A 21352-nucleotide genomic window follows, 5' to 3' on the forward strand; every position below is an offset into this window, starting at 1 on the left:
GTATAGGCCCTAGGGCTGATAGCCTAGTACCAACCTATGAACCTATGAATAAAAATCTTCGTTAAATAGCTATTAACCCACCTTTCTGTTCATTTACTCAGCACACACACTTTAATATCCAAATGTCTGTTTAATGCAGGGTATGCACTAGTGTTCAGTTTAGTCTGTCCCCAGGATTCCTCTGTTTTCTAACCATTTACCAATGTCAGTGCCATGATAGTCCAAGTTTAGCTATATTATTACATTCAATACTTTTTGAACTATGTAGATATGACTTTTTCTGGATTTTTCATCCCTCTGGCAAGGACTGGGGTTATGGTCAGGTTTAGGAAAAGGCTTTTAATATCTGCTTACTTTGCTGTTATGGGTGCTAAGCTGTCTTACCATTTTTTAAAAGGGAAATGAGTTTTGAATTTCAGTTTGTAGCCGAAGAGTTGCCAGGTATTCTATTGAAGAAGATAAGGGTCCAGCCAATACTACTACTAGTATGAGCAGGTTAATGGTCAGCATAACTTACAGCAGAATGGAAGAAGCTTCTGTGGCAACAGGAATTGGTATTGCTGTAATTCGGCACCCTTGGCTGTGCTTGACTCATTTCCCAAGTACACTAAGGCAACTTTCTTGGACAAGTTCTTCCAAAGATTCTCTTGCTTGGTCCTGAAGTATATGAACACTGAAAAGATGTGGGGAAAAATGGATGAAAGCTTCACTTCTGTTGGTGTTTAATTCTGTCCTCCAAAATGTACCTTTTCTAGAGTGCAGATGAGATAGCACCACATGTGCTTCATCATGGCTCACAGCATCACTGACAAAGGGAGAGTATTAGTAGCAAGCAGTCCCCAACAGAATGTCTCCTAGGCAGGAGAGATCCAGGGTGCACAGACCTTGGTGATCACCAGAATGCTGCTGTCAGCCCAAGGGTAGATGGCAGTATGTCTGACTTCTTACCTGATGGTCTCACTCTAGAGGCAGTAAGAAGGTTCTTCCTTATTGTCCAAATGTGGAGAAAGATCTGCAGAAATTGCCACGAACAGGTAGGTAAGATATCCAGAAGATAATGCATTATCTTTTCACTAGCCCTCCAGTCTAACTTTTGGTGGATATCCTACCCTTTCAGACACTAAAATCTCCTCAGAAAAAAAAAAGCCGCCCAGGACGTCCAGCCAGGCTCGAAAGACTTGGAATATTATTCCAGATTAATTTTGCTGCCAAAAAATGACTTGATCTTGGGCCCTTTCTAGATATCAGCCAACTAAATTTATGCATTCTCCCTGTGATGGTATGAGGTAGTGCCATCTTTGCCAGGGAGAGTAGGATAGTGCATGTGTGACATATATGCCAGCATAGCTAGCTGGAGTTTTGTAAATAATTTTGTCATTTGACTATCACAGTCATTTGTACAGATGCTTGTGTTAAAATGTATTTGTAAAGTTGCTTGTGTTAAAAATGCATACACAATGGATCCTGCTGGACAGAAAAGAAATATACATGTATATCAGACAGTATTTTATAACTAATTAGATGTATATGTTTTAACAGAGAATTCTAGATGGGAAGAGGTTAATGTCAGTCCAGCTAATTTTGAAAAATATGTTGAAAATTAAATGGGTTGGTTTAGGCCATAAAGATATCTTATAGGTCTGATTGCAGCCAGAGACAAAATGTCTGGGAAAACCAGGACTAGAAAACTTACTATATTGTCCGTAGGGGTGAACTAATTGCTACCTTGCAAGTGTGGAAGTTTTTGAAATTGTTTTGTAGCTTTCAGGTGCTGCAACAGATCTTAGCAAAGCTCTCGGTGTATATTGTTTGAGAGTCAGGTGACCAGATGTGATGTCATTCTGTAACCAGCACTGGAATGATTCTTTAGATATTACTGAGAGATATGACTGAATTCTCACAGCAGCACTTTTTCTGGAACCTGACAGGAAAGATCTCTCTCAGATGTCTCACACAACCTCATACCTGCTGTAGAAAGCAAATCAGCACACCTCATCTAGTAAGCAACTCGACACACTTCATCTTGCCTTGCTTTATTAAGTAACCAGGGAATAGTAATGCTTTAGATCAGTCAGGAAAATATATTGAGATTATTTAAGTACTGTTTTTCTGTATCTGTGTGAATCTGTCCATTTGTGTTATTTTTAATATTTCCTGTGATTGAAACTCTGGTGCTTATTATAAATAAATATTTAGTATTTTCATGTTCATTATTTATTGTTAAATGTATTTAAACTTTTCATTGTGGCTGGTCTTTTAGAGAATATTTTAACCTTTGAGAGTACTTATATTTATTTGGAGACACCGAGGCAGCTCCTGAAAGCCTTGCTGTTTGGCCAACACTGCCACTTGTATTAGTATTAATTTTACTCAGTATAATTGGGTACCCTTGTAAGAGCCTTAGAGTGGTGGCAGCATAATTACCTTATATTCTGGGCACAGGGGGCACAGCTGATAAATCTGTTCCAGCCTTTTGTAGGTGTGTGTAAAGATTAAATATCCAAGTGTGTGTGTCAGTTACTGCGAATAGGAACACAGAGCTCCAAAGTGGTCAGTATGGAGTCTTTTTTGGGGCCTGGAGAGAGAGAGGTAGAGAGAGAGAGTCCAACCGTAGGTCTGGAATTGTGCCCCTTGTATGCTCTTAAGGGAAATTGTGCTGAATGCAGAGAGCTGCATCTGAAAATACTTTATGTATCCATTTTTGCTCCTAGTGGCTGTTCCTCACTGGTGTCAGTAGTGAGGATTGAGGTTCCTTGATTACTGGCCTGGATTAGGGATCGTTGCACTCCCCCAAAAGACTTTTAAATGATTGTGATTCAGTCTGTCCTTTCCAGTTTAACTTAGGGAGACTGGATTAATTTTTAGGCCTCCAAAATGACAACCTCCATATAAAAATAGCCAAGAAGTCGGGGAAATATCTGTTTCCTTGTCAGAGCCAGTTGCTTCCAGTTCAATATTCTGTTTGACCATGCCTTAGCCCCCAGGGTGTTCATCAAGTACAAGTTAGTAGTTGTAATTCAGTTGCAGGAAACCATTACTTGGATGACTGGTTCCTAACTGCACCATCTCAAAATTGTTTAGTTCACTGGAAGGAGGCTTTTCCGTGCTATTCTTCTCCCTTAGAATGACAATCAGTTTGACAATATTTCAGTTTCTTTCAGTCCAGATTATTAGATTTTTGTAGGCTCTTCTATGTGAGTAAGTTTCTCAAACATTCTTACCCCAAGACATGGTCCTCTAATTACACCCCCTGGCTACAGAAAGAGCAAAGGTTGACTGAAATTCCATAATGGTTAGTGCATTTGAAGGGTTGTGAGAACACAGGACAGCTTAATACCCTACTCATACCTTAAGATATGAGGCACATAATGGATTGGACTAGAAAATAATGATAATGTGGATGAAGGCTATAATAATATAAGATGTGTCTCTGGATTCTGTCTTAAAGACAGTGGATACAATAACTTGTAGTGTTACTATTCACAAGAGCAAAATGTGTAAAAGTAACCGCAATAGGTAGTAATGAGCAGCAAATTTAAATCAGAAGGTCTGACTGAATAGTTACAGTTGCCATAACTACAATAGCTTAAGTTTCTGTAATTGAACAGTCATCACAAGCAACAACAGCAGTGATTGAAAATGTGAGCAAGTGCAGTCAGTGACTGATGTGATAGGTTAGAGTAGGCTTTAATCAATAAGGAACCAGCTAAGCTAGCATCTTCACTCTCAGAAACCTTAAACCTTCTGTAGTGAAGGCCCATTGGGACATGTGCAAATGAGTAACAGGTAGTCTAACCTGGTGGCTCCAGGTGAAGTAACTGTAGAGCAATAACTAGTGTAACCATGTGGTTCCAAGTGTAGTAATTGTTAAGCAAATAATTAGATTTTTGATGCTAGTGCTGATTAATCCACTGTATCAGACAGGGGAATGTAGTAGTCTCTGCTGCAGTACTGCAAAGCAGTTGATTTAAATGTTGTAACAGTAGAACATAAACAGAATGTAGCAGTCTGGAACAAGACGCAGAGTAACAAAACACTGATAGTAAAGTGGAATCAGATACTGAGATAGTTAGTTTAACAAGCATGGTTTCTGTCTAACTTTTATCAGTAACTGGCAACAGTGTAATGTTCATTTAGATTTTGCCAGTAATGAGCAACAGTGCAAAGGTATCAAGGTACAACAGTACATTATTGCTTTAATGTAACACTACAGTCAGTAGAGTAACTGTCAGTTTCAGTGATATAGGCAGATGAAGTGCTGTCATTAAGTTAAGAACTTAATAAGCAGATAATGTATACTTCATTTAATAAGGCAGAAGTATTACATTCTGTGAAACTAACTTATTTAAAGGGTGAGCAATCAGTCAATATTTTCCTTTGTGTAACAACCCACACTAAAAGAAAATGTATGGAGATAGTTTACTAGTTTTCTTGGTATGTAATGCAAGCTTGTTTGGGCAGTCAGTCAGATAAATAAGAGTAGACTAGTTGGATTCACTTTATAATCTGGAAATACTGAAATCTCGAATTTCAGTATTTCGAGACCATAAAGTCAAACGTTCCAAATCCCAAAACTGCAAAACACAAAATCATGCACACAACACATACATCATCCAACTCACACCACAACAAACAAAACACACACAAACAAACCTACACTACATATAAGCAGGGAGGAAAGCCCTCCACACTCCCCTACTTATATATACTAACTCCGAGATCGCACAAACAGGAAAAGACAGCAAACTCACACCCAGACATTCCACAGTCACGCACACGCACACACACATATACAAACACAAACACATCCAACACTTACGCACTCATACTTTCACCTACCTACCCTAACCCACATGTATAACTTACAAACAGACTCGCATACATTCAAACTCGCACCCAAAACCCTTATAAAACACTTACCTTAAATCACACCTACATCCAAACACGACACCATGCACCTTCCACAGAAAACACCAGACTTAACGAAATGTAAAGCCATAACTGCGAATTTGAGATATTCAAATTCACGATTATGCACTTTCGCTATTTTAAAAATTCCACTTTATAGTCTCGGGATACTGAAATTCGAAATTTCAGTATTTCGAGATTATAAAGTGTAACCGACTAGTTTAATCAGAATATGGTATGCCAACAAATGCAGTTTTGTTAAATAAGCATAATCAAACAAACACACAAGGTAATTGTTTTGCACGGAGTGCTGTGATTACATTCCAATGTACAGAAAAGTGACAAATCAGGTAAGAACTACTTTAGCATGAGACACCCTCCCTGCTAAATTTATTAAGTTTGCGTCTTGTGCTAGGCAGTCAATTCTGTCAGTACTGACCAGCAGACGACAGCAATGATTTGTTTCTCACTACTGTCTGTGGTGGTAACTGGTCCCTGACTTCCTCTTACAAATTTAGAAGGTTGCTGAAATAACAGAATTTGTGTTTGTCTGACTTTATAGGAAATCTGTAGCTCAAATGTTTGGCATTATTTAGGGACTTCAATCCACAGTGATTTTTTTAAAAAAACACTGTTTGTATGAGGAAACAGAACAAAAATCTGGACAGTTGAGAAGCATGGGGATGAATGTAAACATAAGAGACTGAGTTGCACCATCTGACAGTGCTTGCTAAGTGTTTTATGACTTTGAAAGCTGGCAAAACACTTAACACTTTTTATTTTTCTGTAACCAATAGTACATGGTTTAGTTTGTTAGTTACGGCCTTTGGCATTACCAGCATCTGAGACACTGGCATGGTACAGGCAAAGCTTCATGCAGTACAAAGAATTGTGATCAAAGACCCAATCATAACCCTTAATTGTGCATACACAACATTGATGCCCAGATTCACCTATCAAGCATTGGTCCTGAAATGAATTTTTTTGCATCCATGTCTCGAAGACATAATGAGCAGGTTATGATTGTCGACCTGCTCACAACCCTCTGTTAGGGCTAATGATATCAGCAGTTTATTAGATTCAAGCTTAAAATTAAATTAATCATTGTAGTTAAACTACTTGGAGACAGAAAAGGCAGTGAAGTTTATGATTTACAACAAGGATGTTGAGGTTGCCTTGCCTGTTGTAAACAAGATTATTCCTCTGAGTACCAAACAGGATTTACACTCTTCTATTTTGCTGTACAACGGAACAAATCTTTGATTATTTAGAGTTTGTAAGGCTTTATTCCTGTACTTGAAGAATTGACAGGGAAATGAACTAATAGATATTTTGCAATAACTCTTCAGAGGCCTTCCTTTATAGTTCACATTGCAGCCACATGGAAATTTGAACACTAGCATCTCCAAATCTGTAACCTCACAAGTAAGTTGAAGTATTAATGGGAAAAGATGTGTGCTTAGGGAGTTCACCAACTATTCCCTTGTGATTGTGAAGCATGCAATCACTTGTAGGTGTCCTCTTTTTTACATAGGCAAAACTGTAAGACTGATGCAAGGTAATTGCAGAAATGTCTCAGAGGTTATTTAGGAATCCTGCTAATAGTGTTACTCAGCATTTTGTAGATGTGCTTGAAAGAAACTTAAATTCTTCTAGATTGTGTGTATTGAAGGAACTCTGTTGAAAGCATAAAGATAGAAGGAGCTTGACCCATTTGATCTTGGTAGAAAAAAACAATGGAATCAATTTTTGTCATTAGATTAGATGATGATTCTTAAATGAGTATATAAAATATATGATTATGTTGGTGACAAAGCTTGTATAAGCGAAACCAGTTTCTCTGTCTCTCTCTTTTCCAACTGCACAAAGGAATAAGTTTGTTTTTTATCTCGCGAGAGTGTTGATGTATTGTTTTATCACATAACTTCTGATGTTCTTCATTTTTCACTGTTGCAGTCATTACATTTGGGTAATCTGCTGGCAGGTTGCCCTCAGTTGGCCTGATTAACAAAGTCTTGGGTCCTGCGTCGGTTGCTGTTCCTTCTTCCATCACGTCAGGTCGTCAGGGGTATAAAACATGCAGCCGACGCCATTGCATCAGTCTTTCTTGCCGCGCGGTGCCCGAAGCAGAAGCAGTTCGCAAGTGCTGGTCGGCCGACCTCTGAAATTCTCATTTTCGAGTTTCAGTACCGAAGTCTTCAACTAAAAGCTAAGTACCCAGTTGGGGAAACTTTTTCTTGCTCCTTACCAATGTCAGAAAAAGTTAATAATTGCATTACTTGTGGGAAGCAAATACCTCATAAGGATTTTCATTTGTGCTGTATTCCTTGCCTAGGTCCTGATCATAACGTACCTTGCTGTCGGTTTTGTGCTAGATTTAATCAACGCACTATTAAATGTCGGTATATTTTTGCTTCTAAATATTTTGGTTCACAATTTAACTATCCAGAAATGACGTCGGTTAGCAATCCGACTACTGGAATACCTAAAAAATACAAAGAAAAAGACAGAGACAGACCGTTGAGGACCAAAGCTGATGACGACGCTTCTCCTAAGCCAGTCGCTAGTTTGCCGGTATTCAGTGAGGCGCTTTCGCAACCCCTGATACCCGCTACTTTTGATTCGCACGCCTCTACTGAGACCCATTCGGAGTCCGGTATGCCACGAGATGCTTTAAGTATTGAACCCGTGGATGTCTCTACCTTAGATAGGTCCAGAGCCACTATTCAGGCACCGGCTTCTGAGGGTGTTTTCAGGCCTAAAGATTTGTATATTAAACCAACTCCATCTTCAAAACTAAGGCCAAAATCTACTTCTGCATCTAAAAAAACTGACGCTTGGGCCACTTGTGCAGGCCCCAATGCCTAAAAAACAAATGATCAAAATGGCTGAAGATTTAATTACCTTAATCAGGGGTAGCCAATCCCCTCCTGCTAAGAGGCCTAGGCAAGGCACTGACTATGAATCTTCATATCAGGATTCTGTTTCTTCTGATTCTTCTACTGAGCAGGATTTATCTATACCTACTTATGAAGACTCTGATGCAGAAGATTCCATCCCTTCTGCTTCTCCCCCTGAGGATTTCTCTTTTGGAGAATCTTTACATACCTTAAGGAAACATTTCCACTGGGAAAGTCAGGATTTCTCTGAATCTAAAAAGAGACTTAGGGATTTTCTTCTTCTTCCTCAGCATAGGCCTTTGGCTATACCTCCTGTTCTAGACATTGTTGATGATGTTTTTTCAGAATCTAGTATGACTCCTGATTCTCTGCCTCCGGCTCCTAGTAAGTCAGACAGATACTACAGGGTTGCCGACTCCCACAAATTCATTTTCAAAAACCCTGCTGCTGATCCTGAAACCATTTCTCAGGGTCCCAAGGGCATTAAGGCCTCTACTGCTAAAAATCCTACCCCTTCTGATAGAGATTCCAGGGTGCTGGATAGATGGGGTAAGAAGGTTTACACGTCTGCAACCTTGGCAATCAGGGCTTTAAACTGTCAATTTCATATGCTTAAATATCAACAGCATGTCATGGGACTACTTAAACAGAAAATTATGTTGATCTCTGACTGTGTGGAAAATAGAGTTGCAGGATTTATTACATCCAGCTGAACAAGTTGGAAAACATACTTTGCAATGTGGCTTTGATTCTTTGGAGGCCTCTTGCAGGGCTGCTGTAACTGGATCTGTGATAAGAAGGCATGCTTGGCTCAAAGAGCAAAATCTGCCTGACAATGTTAAAGCAAAATTGCTGGATGCTCCTTTACAACAGGACAGTCTCTTTGGTAATAAGGCTGAAAAAGTTTTAAAAAAGATGGAAGATAAAGCTAAATCTATGCAAACTGTGAAAGAATTTTTACAAGTGCAGCCTCCCAGATTTAGTAGGCACTGGCCTACTAAGAACTGGTCCTTTCCAGTTCCCTCGAGAGCCACTCAAGTCAAATCCAGACATTCCAAAGGCTCCAGGTTTCACTCACAAGGAACTTTTAGAACAAAACAATGGGGTGCCTCCACCTCCAAATCTGGAAGCAACAAGGCACCTCTCCCTATGGTAAACAGTCTCAATGACTTTACTCTACAATCACCAAGCACTTGCCTTTTAGCCGCCCCTTTGGGGGGAAAACTATCACTTCATGCACGAAACTGGCAACTGATTACCCAGGGCAAATGGGTTTTAAATGTAGTATCCCAGGGATACAGATTTCATTTCCACATGTTGCCAATCCCAAACGGATGGCCAGATCTGCCTCCAAATCAGTGGGCAGAGGTCCAGAAACAAGTTCTGTCACTCATGAATATGGGGGCTATTCAACCAGTACCAGAAGAAAAAAAGGGACAAGGTTTCTATTCAAGACTTTTCCTGGTACCCAGAAAAGACAAATCATGGCATCCAATTCTGGACTTCTCCACTCTAAGTACATTTCTGGACATTCCAAAATTCAAGATGCTGACTTTTCAAGAGTTACTACCTATGCTAGGCAAAGATGCCTGGTTGGTAACTCTAGACTTAAAAGAGGCTTACCTGCATATCCCAATCAGGGAATCTTGCAGAAGATACCTCTGCTTCAAAGCAGGCTACTTGCATTACCAGTTCTCTGCACTGCCCTTTGGCTTATCTACTGCGCCTAGGGTCTTCACAAAGTGCCTGGCTCCAATAATCACATTTTGCAGGCAAAGCAATATTCAAATATATCCATACCTGGATGATTGTCTAATTCAAGCAGAAAACAAGGACATTCTTCTTAAGCATCTGGCCTTTGTAAAAAGGGTTCTAACTTGTCTAGGGTACACCATAAACGAAAAGAAATCACAACTGGTACCTTCTCAAAAAATTACATTCCTAGGTGCAAGCTTGACTACAACTGTCCAGATGACCTACCTTATGCCACAAAAGCAAATTCAATTGGTGACTTACTTCAAACAGGTGGCCACAAAAACCCTGCTATCTGCAAGGCAAATTCTGCAAGCCTTGGGGTTCATGGCCTCCTACATTCTTCTAATTCCATATGCAAGACTGCATATGAGGAAACTTCAGTGGTACTTAAAAAAAATTATGGAGTCAACATTGTCACAGCCTGGAAACAATGATTTCTATTATACCTTGCCCGCAACTAGAGTTCCAATGGTGGGCAGAATCCTGCCACCAAAGCAAGGAACTGTCATTCACTCCACTCCCTGCCTCCCAAACCCTAACTACAGACACATCAGACTATGCTTGGGGGGCTCATCTGGCAGGTAAGTGCATTCAGGGCAAATGGAGCCCAAATCAAATGCACCTACATAACAATCAGAAAGAGATGCTAGCTGTGCAGAATGCTCTGACAGCCTTCAAGGACTACCTTCATCCAGGACAACTACTGATAAAGACAGACAACACCACAGACATGTGGTATATAAGCAGGGGGGGTACACATTCCTACCCCCTTTGCAGACTAGCCATGGCATTGTGGAACACGGCCTTGACTTGTCAAATACAACTACAAGCTCAATTCCTGCCAGGAAAGCTAAATACTCTGGCAGACGAACTAAGCAGAAATCTTATGGACCCACACAAATGGAAACTGGAACCACAAGTTTTCAACATGTTGACATGCAAATGGGGGAGCCCAGACATAGATCTTTTTGCCTCACCCCAGAACTATCAGTTGGACAAATTCTGCACAAGAATTCATCACAAAAAAGCTTGGAAAGTGGATGCTCTATCAGTCTATGCTTTTCCCCCTCTGCCTCTGCTCTCCAAAATCCTACTAAAAGTCAGACAGGACAAATCAAAAATGATTCTGATTGCTCCAGACTGGCCTTGCCAACACTGGTACACACTCCTGCGCAATGTGTCACACCTTCCTCGTGGCACCTGGCTCAGACACCTTATCTACTGTCTCAGCAGAACTACCAAATTCTACACACACAGCTCCAAACTTTGAATCTTGCAGCGTGGCTAATCAACTAATTTCACACTTGACACCTCTCAGCAAACCTGTGATGGATGTCATTTTGGAGGCTAGAAGGCCTAGTACTAGAAAATCTTATGCTGACAAATGGAAAATATTCTGTGCCTGGAACCAATCACAAGGAATAAGCACAGCAATGCCCAATATTCCTCAGATTCTGCAATACTTAACTGAGATGCTTCACAAGGGCCTATCTTTTTCTTGCATAAAAACCCATGCCTCTGCCATTTCAGCTCATTACAACACAGAACCTCCCCTCTTCTCTCATCCTCTGCTAAAGCAATATCTCAGAGGGGCCAAAAATTTAAGACCTCCCAGGAGAGCACCAACTCCTGCATAGGACCTCAATTTTGTTTTGGAAAAACTCACTCTACCTTCTTTTGAGCCAGCTGCTACTGTGGACCTATAATTTCTCTCTTGAAAAACAGCTTTCCTTTTAGCAGTCACTTCAGCTAGAAGGATTTCAGAATTACAGGCTCTTATGGCAGTGGAGTCTTTCATTATTTTTCATTCGGACAGGATGGCTGTCAGGACCAACCCATCCTTTATGCCTAAGGTGGTATCCATTGTGGCTCTTAATCAGACCATTCATCTGCCAACTTTCTTTCCCAATCCACAGAAGAAGGGTGAGCGGATTCTGCATTCATTGGATGTACACAGACCACTTAGATTCTACTTAAACAGGACAAAATCTCTAAGAAAATCTGAACAACTATTGGTGGCATTTACTGCAGGGGCAGAGAGAAATGCTGTTTCAAAGCAGACTATTTCCAAAAGGATAAGCCATTGTATTAGTTTCTGCTATATGCACCATGGTAAACCTATCCCCTGCAACCTTTCTCAGAGGGGTTCCTACCAGAGACATTCTAGAAGGTGCTACCTGGAGCTTAGTTCATACGTTCACCAAACATTACCATTTACCTCTCTTCTCTAAATCCAGAGCTGGCTTTGCCACTGCTGTCCTGCAGGGCCTTATAGCTGCTCCTAATGCTGTATAAATCCATCCTCCCAACCATAGCTTTGGGAATCTACCCAAATGTAATGACTGCAACAGCGAAACACGAAGAACATAGTACAGTTGTGTACACTTACCATAAATGTAGATGTTCGAGTGTATTCACTGTTGCAGTCCTGTTTACCCACCCACCAGCCCCGTTTTTCTCTTACTATACCTGTCCTTTCTTTTACTATGCTTAAAAGCCTTTTTGGTGTATTTGGGGGGCACCTGACATCTGGGGCAAGAAAAACTGATGTAATGGCGTCGGCTGCATGTTTTATACCCCTGACGACCTGACGTCATGGAAGAAGGGACAGCATCCGACGCAGGACCCAAGACTTTGTTAATCAGGCCAACTGAGGGCAACCTGCCAGCAGATTACCCAAATGTAATGACTGCAACAGTGAATACACTCGAACATCTACACTTATGGTAAGTGTACACAACTGTACTTTTCTGTGTTAGGGTTAGAGTAGAGGTTAAGTAAGGGGATAGATTTAGTGTGTGTGTGTGTGTGTTTTTGTTTGTTTGTTTGTTTGCAGGTTAGAGTTAGAAAAAGGGTTAGGTAATGAGTTAGATATAGTGTTGTGTTTGTGTGTGTATATGAGCTGTCCTGTGTAGTGGTAGTATTACGAAAGGTGTCTAAGGTAAGATGTAACTGGCATTTTTAAAGAGGGTATTAAAGGTACTACCTTTTGAATATTCCACTTCAGGAGCCCTTACTTTAGAACTGAGATATCTGAACAGCTCAGATACATGAAGAAGGACCAGTCACATTCTGCTGTAGGGATTTCTTTCCACCCACCCAGTGCACTCTTAACCAGGTCACGGCATAGCCAGCTGAGACTCTGGTCATAACAGAACTTAAAACGGGAGACCCAGCAGCAACACACCTCTGCTTGTCTGGATTCAGGCATGGAACCATTTCTTTTATCCTTGCTGAGAGCAGGGAACTAGACAGAGGGTTCCTGAATTATAGCCTGACATCTCTGAAGTAGTTGCTCGGTAAAGGCTTTCTCCATCTTTGACCTCACAGTCTAGAATTATATGCCTGGTTGTCATAAAAAGCATAAACCCACCCTGGGGAATGTTATCACCTCCCAAAAAGTCAATTGTTTGACACAAGAAGTGTCACTATAGGGATGGGGCAGTACTATCACAGTGTCTTATTGTAATCCCTCCCCACTCAGTGTGTGTGCAACAGAAAACAATACATCTGGAGAATTTTTGTGATTGAAGAAGAAAATCCCCCCCCCCCCCCCCCCATGTATGAAGGTGCTATTCCTAATTCCTTTATCCCTCATCCCAGGGAGATTAAATGAGCTGTCAGGGTTGGAGAACAGTCACAGTTTAATCCATCATGCCTGTTCTCTTCCTTGGGAAAAAAATTGAATGTGCTGTCTGGGCCTTCAGCAGGATTACCTTCATATTAAGGGCTGGAGGATGTTTATCAAAAGGATCATTGCTGAGCCTGTGTGGGACTTACCATATGTGACTGTCTGTCTAATGACCAGACTTCCAGCGAAAGCCAGCCATCCCCATAATGGGAGCAAAATTGTTTCCCTTGCCATGGTGATAAACCACAAACTTAGTTGTAAAGAGAAAGTAGGTCACACCACCATCTTTATATATATATATATATATATATATATATATATATTTATTAGCTACAAGAGGGGATGGTTACCTGCTTGAGTCCTTCGTCACTTCCAGGCAGTCAAGCTTCAAGAGTGATAAGTAGTCTGTTTTATTTATTGCCTTTTTTCTGTTATGTAGTTGGATTCTGTGGCTGCATTTTTGTCTGAACAAGTGTACCTTTAGAAGACTTGCTCAACCAAGTGATTATAGTCTTATAGGTTCATAGGTAGGTTCTAGGCTATCGGGCCTAGGGCCTATACAAGCCTAGTCACAAAGGTACCCTGGCTTTCGCCACCCAGAAAATTATTTCCCTGTGACCCTGTCAAGCGGAGCCACAGGGTCACAGGGAAATAAATTTCCTATTTCCCATCCAATCATCAAGATTTTTCTTGAAGAGTGCTAATGCGGAGCTTTGTTTGATGTAGATAGGTAGTTTGTTCCAGAGTATGGGAAGTCTCTGGGACAGGAATCTATCCCTCCAGCATGTTCTGTTTATTGTGGTGACAAGGTTAAGTCCCTAGAGCGTGTAGCTCAGAGGGATTGGGATTTCTTTAAGTGGAGCATGTCCAGCAGCTCTGGGTTTGACATAGCTTTGTATGTTAGGCAGAGATCTCCTCTGAGTAGGCGATATGCGATGGAGTACAGCTGAGTTTTTTGAGCTGCTCTGCATAGGGCATCTGTTTGAGGCTGGTAATCCTCTTTGTAAGGTATTTCTGTGGCCTTTCTAGTTGTTGTAGGTGTCTTATGAGGTACATACCAAAAGGGGTATTGTACTCTATAATAGGTCTAATGAGTGACAAGTAGAGGGGAAACAATGCCCTCTTTTTTTCCTGGATGAAAAAGTTTTTGTGATGAGATGTGCCATGTAGAAGGATTTCCTGACTACTGTAGCGATGTGGTTATCAAAGGAGAGACTACTGTCCTCTACCTGTGTCCAAAGGTCTCTTATCACACTTTCGGTGCTTATCAGATTACCACCTATGTGGTAGCTCATGGGTACTGAGTTTTTACCAAAGGGGATGACAACGCACTTTTTGGCATTGAGCTTAAGGCCATGGCTTTGACACCAGGCATCTGTCTCAGTGAGGCCCTTTTGTAGGATGTCCACATCTTTAGGCGTTTCAATTATGGCTCCTAGTTTGCAGTCATCTGCGAACTTTGTTAGCCGCAGACCTTCTCTGTTGGCCTGTACTTCAGAAAAGTGTTATGTATTAAACACTGTGACCATTACAAAACTTTTATTATAAAGGCACTACTTATGAGTCAGAAATTTTAGGGTTTTTTGTGCAGCATGGGAAATTGATAATGGTAAGACAAAGGATACCCATCACTACCCTAGTATATAAACCAGCTGCCATCTCCAAATGTAGGAGAAAATAAAGGAATACACAGGAAGTACAAACACTGTAAGATGGAAATACCACCCGTCTTGTTCAGGTCTGAATGCTCTGGACCAAGAGAAGTACAGGTTTCTGTCATTTAGCTTAAATGCCTACTCAGCTTATTCCCTTCCCTGTGATAGCCCCCTTAGAAGGCAGACGTCGGTTTAGTTTCTGTTACTGTATGACCTTTGGCATTACCACTGTCTGAGACCCTGGCCCGTGCCCCTCAAGACGCCAGCTGTGTTGTCACCCACTGTTGTTCATTTTGATTATAGAAGGTTTGTTGAGAAACGTATAGCAACGTAACAACGTATAGCAACCTGGCAAAGAGTTGCATTGCTATTGGTACAATTTTTTCTACCATCCACTGCAGGGATTATTAGGTAGTTGAAACGGTAATGCTCCTTGCATATTTCATGACTTAGGTAGGTATGTTATGGTAATTAGTATTCATGTTCTTGATATTGCTTTTCCTTGTATGCATGCCTGTTTGTACCCTGCTTGATTGTTCTTAACATGGTTTTCATGTTTTCCTACATTACTGTTTAATGGTGCTTAGATTGTTCTGTAATTAAGTTATATTGTTAAAAGTGCACAAAAAACTTGCACTGGTGGACAAGAAGCTTATTCAGTGCATGGCTTATTAGAGGTCAGATGTTGGTATGGCAGGCAAAAGTTCAAAGTTCGTAATTTTTCCATTTCATTCTAACATTTTCTGCTTAGTTATAGATATCATTACTGTTATGTATGTTAAAAAAATATTATTGCTAAATATATGTGCCTTATCTAACTTAATTTTCTTAAGTTTATTATTTATGTCAATGTAGACCCTCCCCTGTTCATGTGGGAGGGAGGCATAAAAGATGTGTTTTTTTTTTTTAATTACCTTTTTGCTAGTAATGGAAACAGACTGCAGTGATATAAAGAAAGTTTATGCCTTTTTAGGTATTAAGTGTGGTATCAGTAGAATGGATTTGGTGATTAAGTATAAAGGAGTCTGATTGTAAATAGCAGTGTTGTGAATTGTTTGCTTTTTATTTATTCCTTTCCTAGTATGCTCTACCAACCCTACACTTGGGTAAATCTGCAGATGTGCGGCAAGGTGAATTTGTGGTGGCACTGGGCAGCCCTTTTGCTCTACAGAATACAATAACTTCAGGGATAGTCAGCTCTGCACAGCGTGGGAGCCGTGAGCTTGGACTTAGTCACGCAAACATGGAGTACATTCAGACAGATGCAGCAATAGATGTAAGTAAGTAACATAGGTAGATTGCAGCTTTTTGTCAAGAATGAGAAGTAGGGCATTTCAGTAGAGACTGCTTGATAACATCAGATCAGCATTCTATAATGTACTTTTTTGTCTTTGACAGTTATGTTTATTAAATGTGATTTTTTTAAAAAAGGGAAATCGGTACATATAGAGAGTAACAGAAAAGAACAGAAAAGAAAACAAACTGTACTTAACATTTCATTTATTTTCATGCAATATACATTTTAACAATTTAAGTTTACTCTAGCATCGCAGTTGCAAATGTCCTGCCTTCCCTTAAACTTCACTCCTCATCTTGAACACTATTCTGCATGTATTGTTCCCACAAATTCAAATGTATCCCTGTGTAATTTGCTCCTTCTCTTTTCTTAATGTCCCACTTCCAGTTATTTTATTTCCTTACAATCTTCAGTACTTCAGCTACTGTTGGTTTAGATTTTGATTTCCATTTTCTAGTTGTTGCTTTTTTTTGCAGGCTACAGCATTAATCTTAGTAAGGCCATACCATGCCTGGGCAATTCAGATCCTATGTTCCAGCCCAATAGAATAATTTTCTTAGTGACAAAGTATTGTATGGGGATTTTTTTTTAAAATTTATCAGTTCATTACATTCCCAAAAATGTTTTCGGTTACCCTTCTTTTTCCAATCACACCCCCCCAACATTTGCTATCTACTTGAAGAATAATTCTGTGAAGTCTATTTAAGGTTAAAAAAAAAAAAAAAAAAAAAAATATATATATGTATATATATATATATATATATATATATATATATGTATATACATATATATGTATATATATATATATATATATATATATATATATATATATATATATATATAGATAAACACATACAAAATTCCTAAACCTTTTGGACTGTGTTGCATACGCAGCAGCTGTAGAGATGGCCTCACATTATTCCTTAATATAACACCTTTCCATTCTCTGTTTCCAGTTTTTTCTCACCTCCTTTGATTGATTCTGATAGTTATGCAGTATTTTATGTGCCGTATTAATTATCCATTTTTAACAGTAACGTCTGTTGTAGACTCAACTAAAAACATTATCAGAGCTGTTCATTCAGTTATAAATCTGCTTGCCCCTTTTCTTTGCCTATAACTCTATTTTAAGACTACATTCCTTACCAGGGATTGATAGTCTCCAGCCTGCAGTTCAAACTTTTGATTATTCTCATCCTGTCCGTTACCTTTCTGTTTCTAGTTATTTGACTCTGAAACCTCTGTTCTTTGCTAATTTTGTAAATTCCAGCCCCCCTAGCCTACTTTCTGTACCCAGGTTGCAGTCATCCCTATTGGTAACAATTCTATCCATTCCCATGTTGGTTTAGTTCTTGGAATACTTTCTGCTACTTTAACAATATGATATTCTATATGATTGTTCTCATTTTAAGGACCTACATCCAAAAAAATCTTTCCTTAATACTTGAACTCCCCCTCTATTTCATCATCACCTCTTTCCACTTTGACTTAAATCAGTGGTGCACAACCTTTTTGTGGGGAGTGCCAGTACACAAATTCTTAATGCATCTGCAGGCCACATCAAAACATAGTAAGTAGTTACGAGTTAAGAACAGGTACAGGTGACTGGCATTTTTACTTAAGACAGCAGTCATGAAGTTGCTTGTTTTCTACATCAACTTTGCGTTTAATTTTATTCTGGCTTGCAGCCATTACTTATTACAAACTCTTGCAGAAAGTTACTACTGTTTACAGACTACAAGTTATAAACAGCAAAGAATAGTTACTTCGCTAAAATTAGCGGTGTGCACAACTGCAGTCAGGTAAGTAAGCATGTGCTGGAAAGTTTGCATGACTGGAATAAGGCATAGCATTTTTTCACTTTTTTAAAACATTTTTGGTTACACTCTGGATGGTGTTGCGTCGAGGAACGGATTTGGCCCCGGGGCCGGATGTTGTGCTCCACTGGTGTAAATAAAACCCTATTGTTCTGGTTATAGTTTGTGTTATTTTTGTGTTTTTCAGCTTTTGTTTGAATGTTGGTATCCCACAATTATATTGGCGTGAGTGGAGTCATGTTACTATGCATGCAAATTTTGTGTTAATGTCCAGATTTTTGGCCAGTTGTACCTACTTTTCATGGGCCTTTGCCCAATTTTTTGCTGTCTCCAGGTTGTGAGGTATTATAAGAATCCCAGAGCATTTGAAGATGTGCAGTAATAATGTCATAAGTTTTATAGCAGAACATATTAGTGTTTCTTGAATGTGATTTAAACAGTAATGTTTATAATGAGTATGAAGGGGCAGGGTAATAAGGCAATTATTCTTCATCAGAGAGGTATGAAATGTTTTATAGTTTGGTGTTTTTGTACATTGTGGGCTGAATGTTGAGGTTAAAAAAAAATCTACTGTGATGTATTGGGAAATTAAATATTAGTTGGCACTTGATTAAAATTTTACCTGTAGCAAGTCTAGTCTGAGCCATACCCATTAACAGCCTATACTACTTTATTTAGGGTCAAAGGGCTGAAATCTGCTTATAATTGTAGTAGAGCACCTCCATTAGTCAACTGTTATACCGCAATTTTTTTGGTACTCACAAATGTACAGTATTTTGTACTCATAAGAATTTATTAAGAAAAATAATCATCTGATATTTTGGACGCGTAAGGATTTGTTAAATAAAGGCATGTGGTAAACCAAATATTTCACCAATGATTCTTGTATCCCAGATTTTTTCACTTGGACTAAATTGGCCATCCATAGCATTTGGTAGACTCAGGCAGTATAGCAACTGTCTGATACTTGAGGACAATGAACTACAACATAGCATCAGAAGCATACCTCCACAGCACTCCACAGAGTTAAATGGAAAATTACCATATGCTGAGGCTGTAAAAAATAGTCATTACCTAAGCCTCCATGGTATAACAAGACAAGGACTTAGCAGAAAAAAAAAAGTATAACAGATGCTGCCACATCTATAACGAAGGGTTACTGGGAAGAACTCACCCCAAGCCAAGTACGTTTAAACCATTCTAATAAAATATACTGGTAATTGGCTATTCCTGTACTGGTAATTGGCTATTCCATAGTAAGAGACACAGACTTTACTCTCACAAGACTGGACAAAAATTGATCAAAGGTCAGTTGTCTTTCTGGTGGCAACATCTCTGATGTCAGGATGCATAAGTATGACTACAACATGGTGGTGGTTCCTATGGGTGCAAATGGCCTGGTGCACACAACAGTAAGGGAAATCCAGGGAGACGTTTCCAAGCTCTCCATGCATGTCACTAATACCAGGAAAGATTCTGGTACTGAGCAATTTCCTTCCTTCACCAAGAATGAAGGAAAAGTTGATTGAGTTCAACAGTTGGCTGAATAACTGGTTACATTCAAGGGGATTCCAGTATTGTCTGCTTGAGATGAAAGTTTGCACAGCCTTACTTGCTTTACCTCTCATTCTGGGGTTTCCACACAATGGCTTAAATCTTTACTGCCCCATAGTGTCTTTTTTGGAAGAGTCTAGCTAATGGATCTTCCATCCTTAGAAAGATACATTAAGCACTGGACAATATCATTGCGACACTGCCTAATGCTATGAATCTAAATAACAAATTGCCTGACCTTGACGTCCTCCCACATTTGGAGTAAAATTCATGTGTGTATTATTACTGAAACAGGGTTTAAAAGTGTCGAAAGCAAGTCCCCAATACTAGAGTTTTGTGCTTGCTACACCATTAAAAGTGATGGGAACTGTGGTGGATTATCTGTATTTGTTATAGACCTTCCTGGAGTCCACAAATCAAACTTATTGAGGTTCAACTCAATCTAAACCCAACTACCAGATTATAGCATGTGTTAGACTCCACTGAGTAACATCGGAAAATCATGTCCATTTTTTAAATACACTAGATGAACTTAAAATACACAAAAGCTTTATCATCCTGGGAGAATTTAACTACCTGTTGATAAACTGGGAGACCTGTACCTCAGGTGTAGGCTATCCCAAAAAGTTCCTTGATTTCATAAACAAGTATTCCATGGATAATATAGTCAGAGTCCACTAGATGACAAAATGTTCTTGATCTGAAAAAAAAGAAAGCAACAAGTGTTCTTGCCCTGGACCTAGCATGTATTTATCTGCATTATTCCACTGGTATCCCCTTCTCCAATCAAGTCTGACTGTATATTGATAACACCCCTCAAAAATCTCTAAACCAGAAGTTGCCAGTATCACAGCATTTCAAAGACTTCAGACTTACCACCTTCCTACAATTCCATGATGACGTCTCTTAAATTCAAGTATAACTGTAACCCCCGAAATGTTGACATGGTAGTGGTTATGCATGTGAATTCTATGCTCACGTAGAAAACTGTATTAGTTTGTCATTCCCTACCAAAATGGGAAGGGAAAGAGATAATCAGCCAGGTGGTCCAGTTGTATAAATAAACAGCACAATAAAAAGGAAAAGCTCATTAGAATATAGAGCAAACCTGAAGACCCACAAATCAAGGTCAACATCAGACAAGTTACTGAAAAATACAGTCAGGAAAACAAAGGTTTCCCATGATCTTAGACTGGCATTGGAAGCCAAGGATAATTTCAGATCTCTATTTACTTGCATCAGGAAGTTACGAAGCAACACCCAACATTGCTCTAAAGTCATAATAACATTACCTACTGTAATCTAGTGGATACTGCAAAAATGTTAGCAAAAAAAGTTAGTTGCAAATTTCACCTCGAAGATGGCTATACAAAATACTTAAGTATCTCAAACCTGCTATCATCATAAAAGAACATGTATTAGAAGTACTTTGCAAAACAAAAATGAGATCCCTATGGGGCCTGATGAAATATCAGGCTGCCTGTTGAACAGCACCAAACCTGCGTTGATTGACCTGTTTCTGTAACTACTCAACCTGAGCTTATCCACTGACTTTGTCCCTGAGGTTTGGTGTGTAGCAGTGGTGATGCCACTTCATAAAAGATGCCACACCACTGACCTTAGGAATTAGACTCCTCACCTTAATGAGCCTTATCTGCGAGGAAATGGAATGGGTCATAACAGGCCTGATAAACTGCAGTATAAAAATTCCTGTATGAGTTTATTCGTAGCAGTTTCCTTTTGTTAAGGTTAGATGTCATGTAATGAATATGGTGAATATTTTCAGAGGGTGATGCGAGTTGTGGACAGTGGTCACACTGTCCATATAGCAAACC

The 21352-nt window shown here is 39.6% G+C and overlaps 1 protein-coding gene across 1 annotated transcript in view; it reads left to right on the forward strand.

Annotated features, from left to right (window-relative positions):
- Positions 1-21352, forward strand: part of HTRA2 (HtrA serine peptidase 2) — a 578743-nt gene that overhangs the window by 98015 nt on the left and 459376 nt on the right. Inside the window, exon 3 of the mRNA XM_044063975.1 lies at positions 15931-16125. Coding sequence (XP_043919910.1) covers positions 15931-16125 — 195 coding nt within the window. The remainder of the gene's footprint in view (positions 1-15930; positions 16126-21352) is intronic.

The sequence above is a fragment of the Protopterus annectens genome, chromosome 2.part2, assembly GCF_019279795.1.
Source record: "Protopterus annectens isolate FY-2018-M chromosome 2.part2, PAN1.0, whole genome shotgun sequence".
NCBI lineage: Eukaryota > Metazoa > Chordata > Ceratodontiformes > Protopteridae > Protopterus > Protopterus annectens.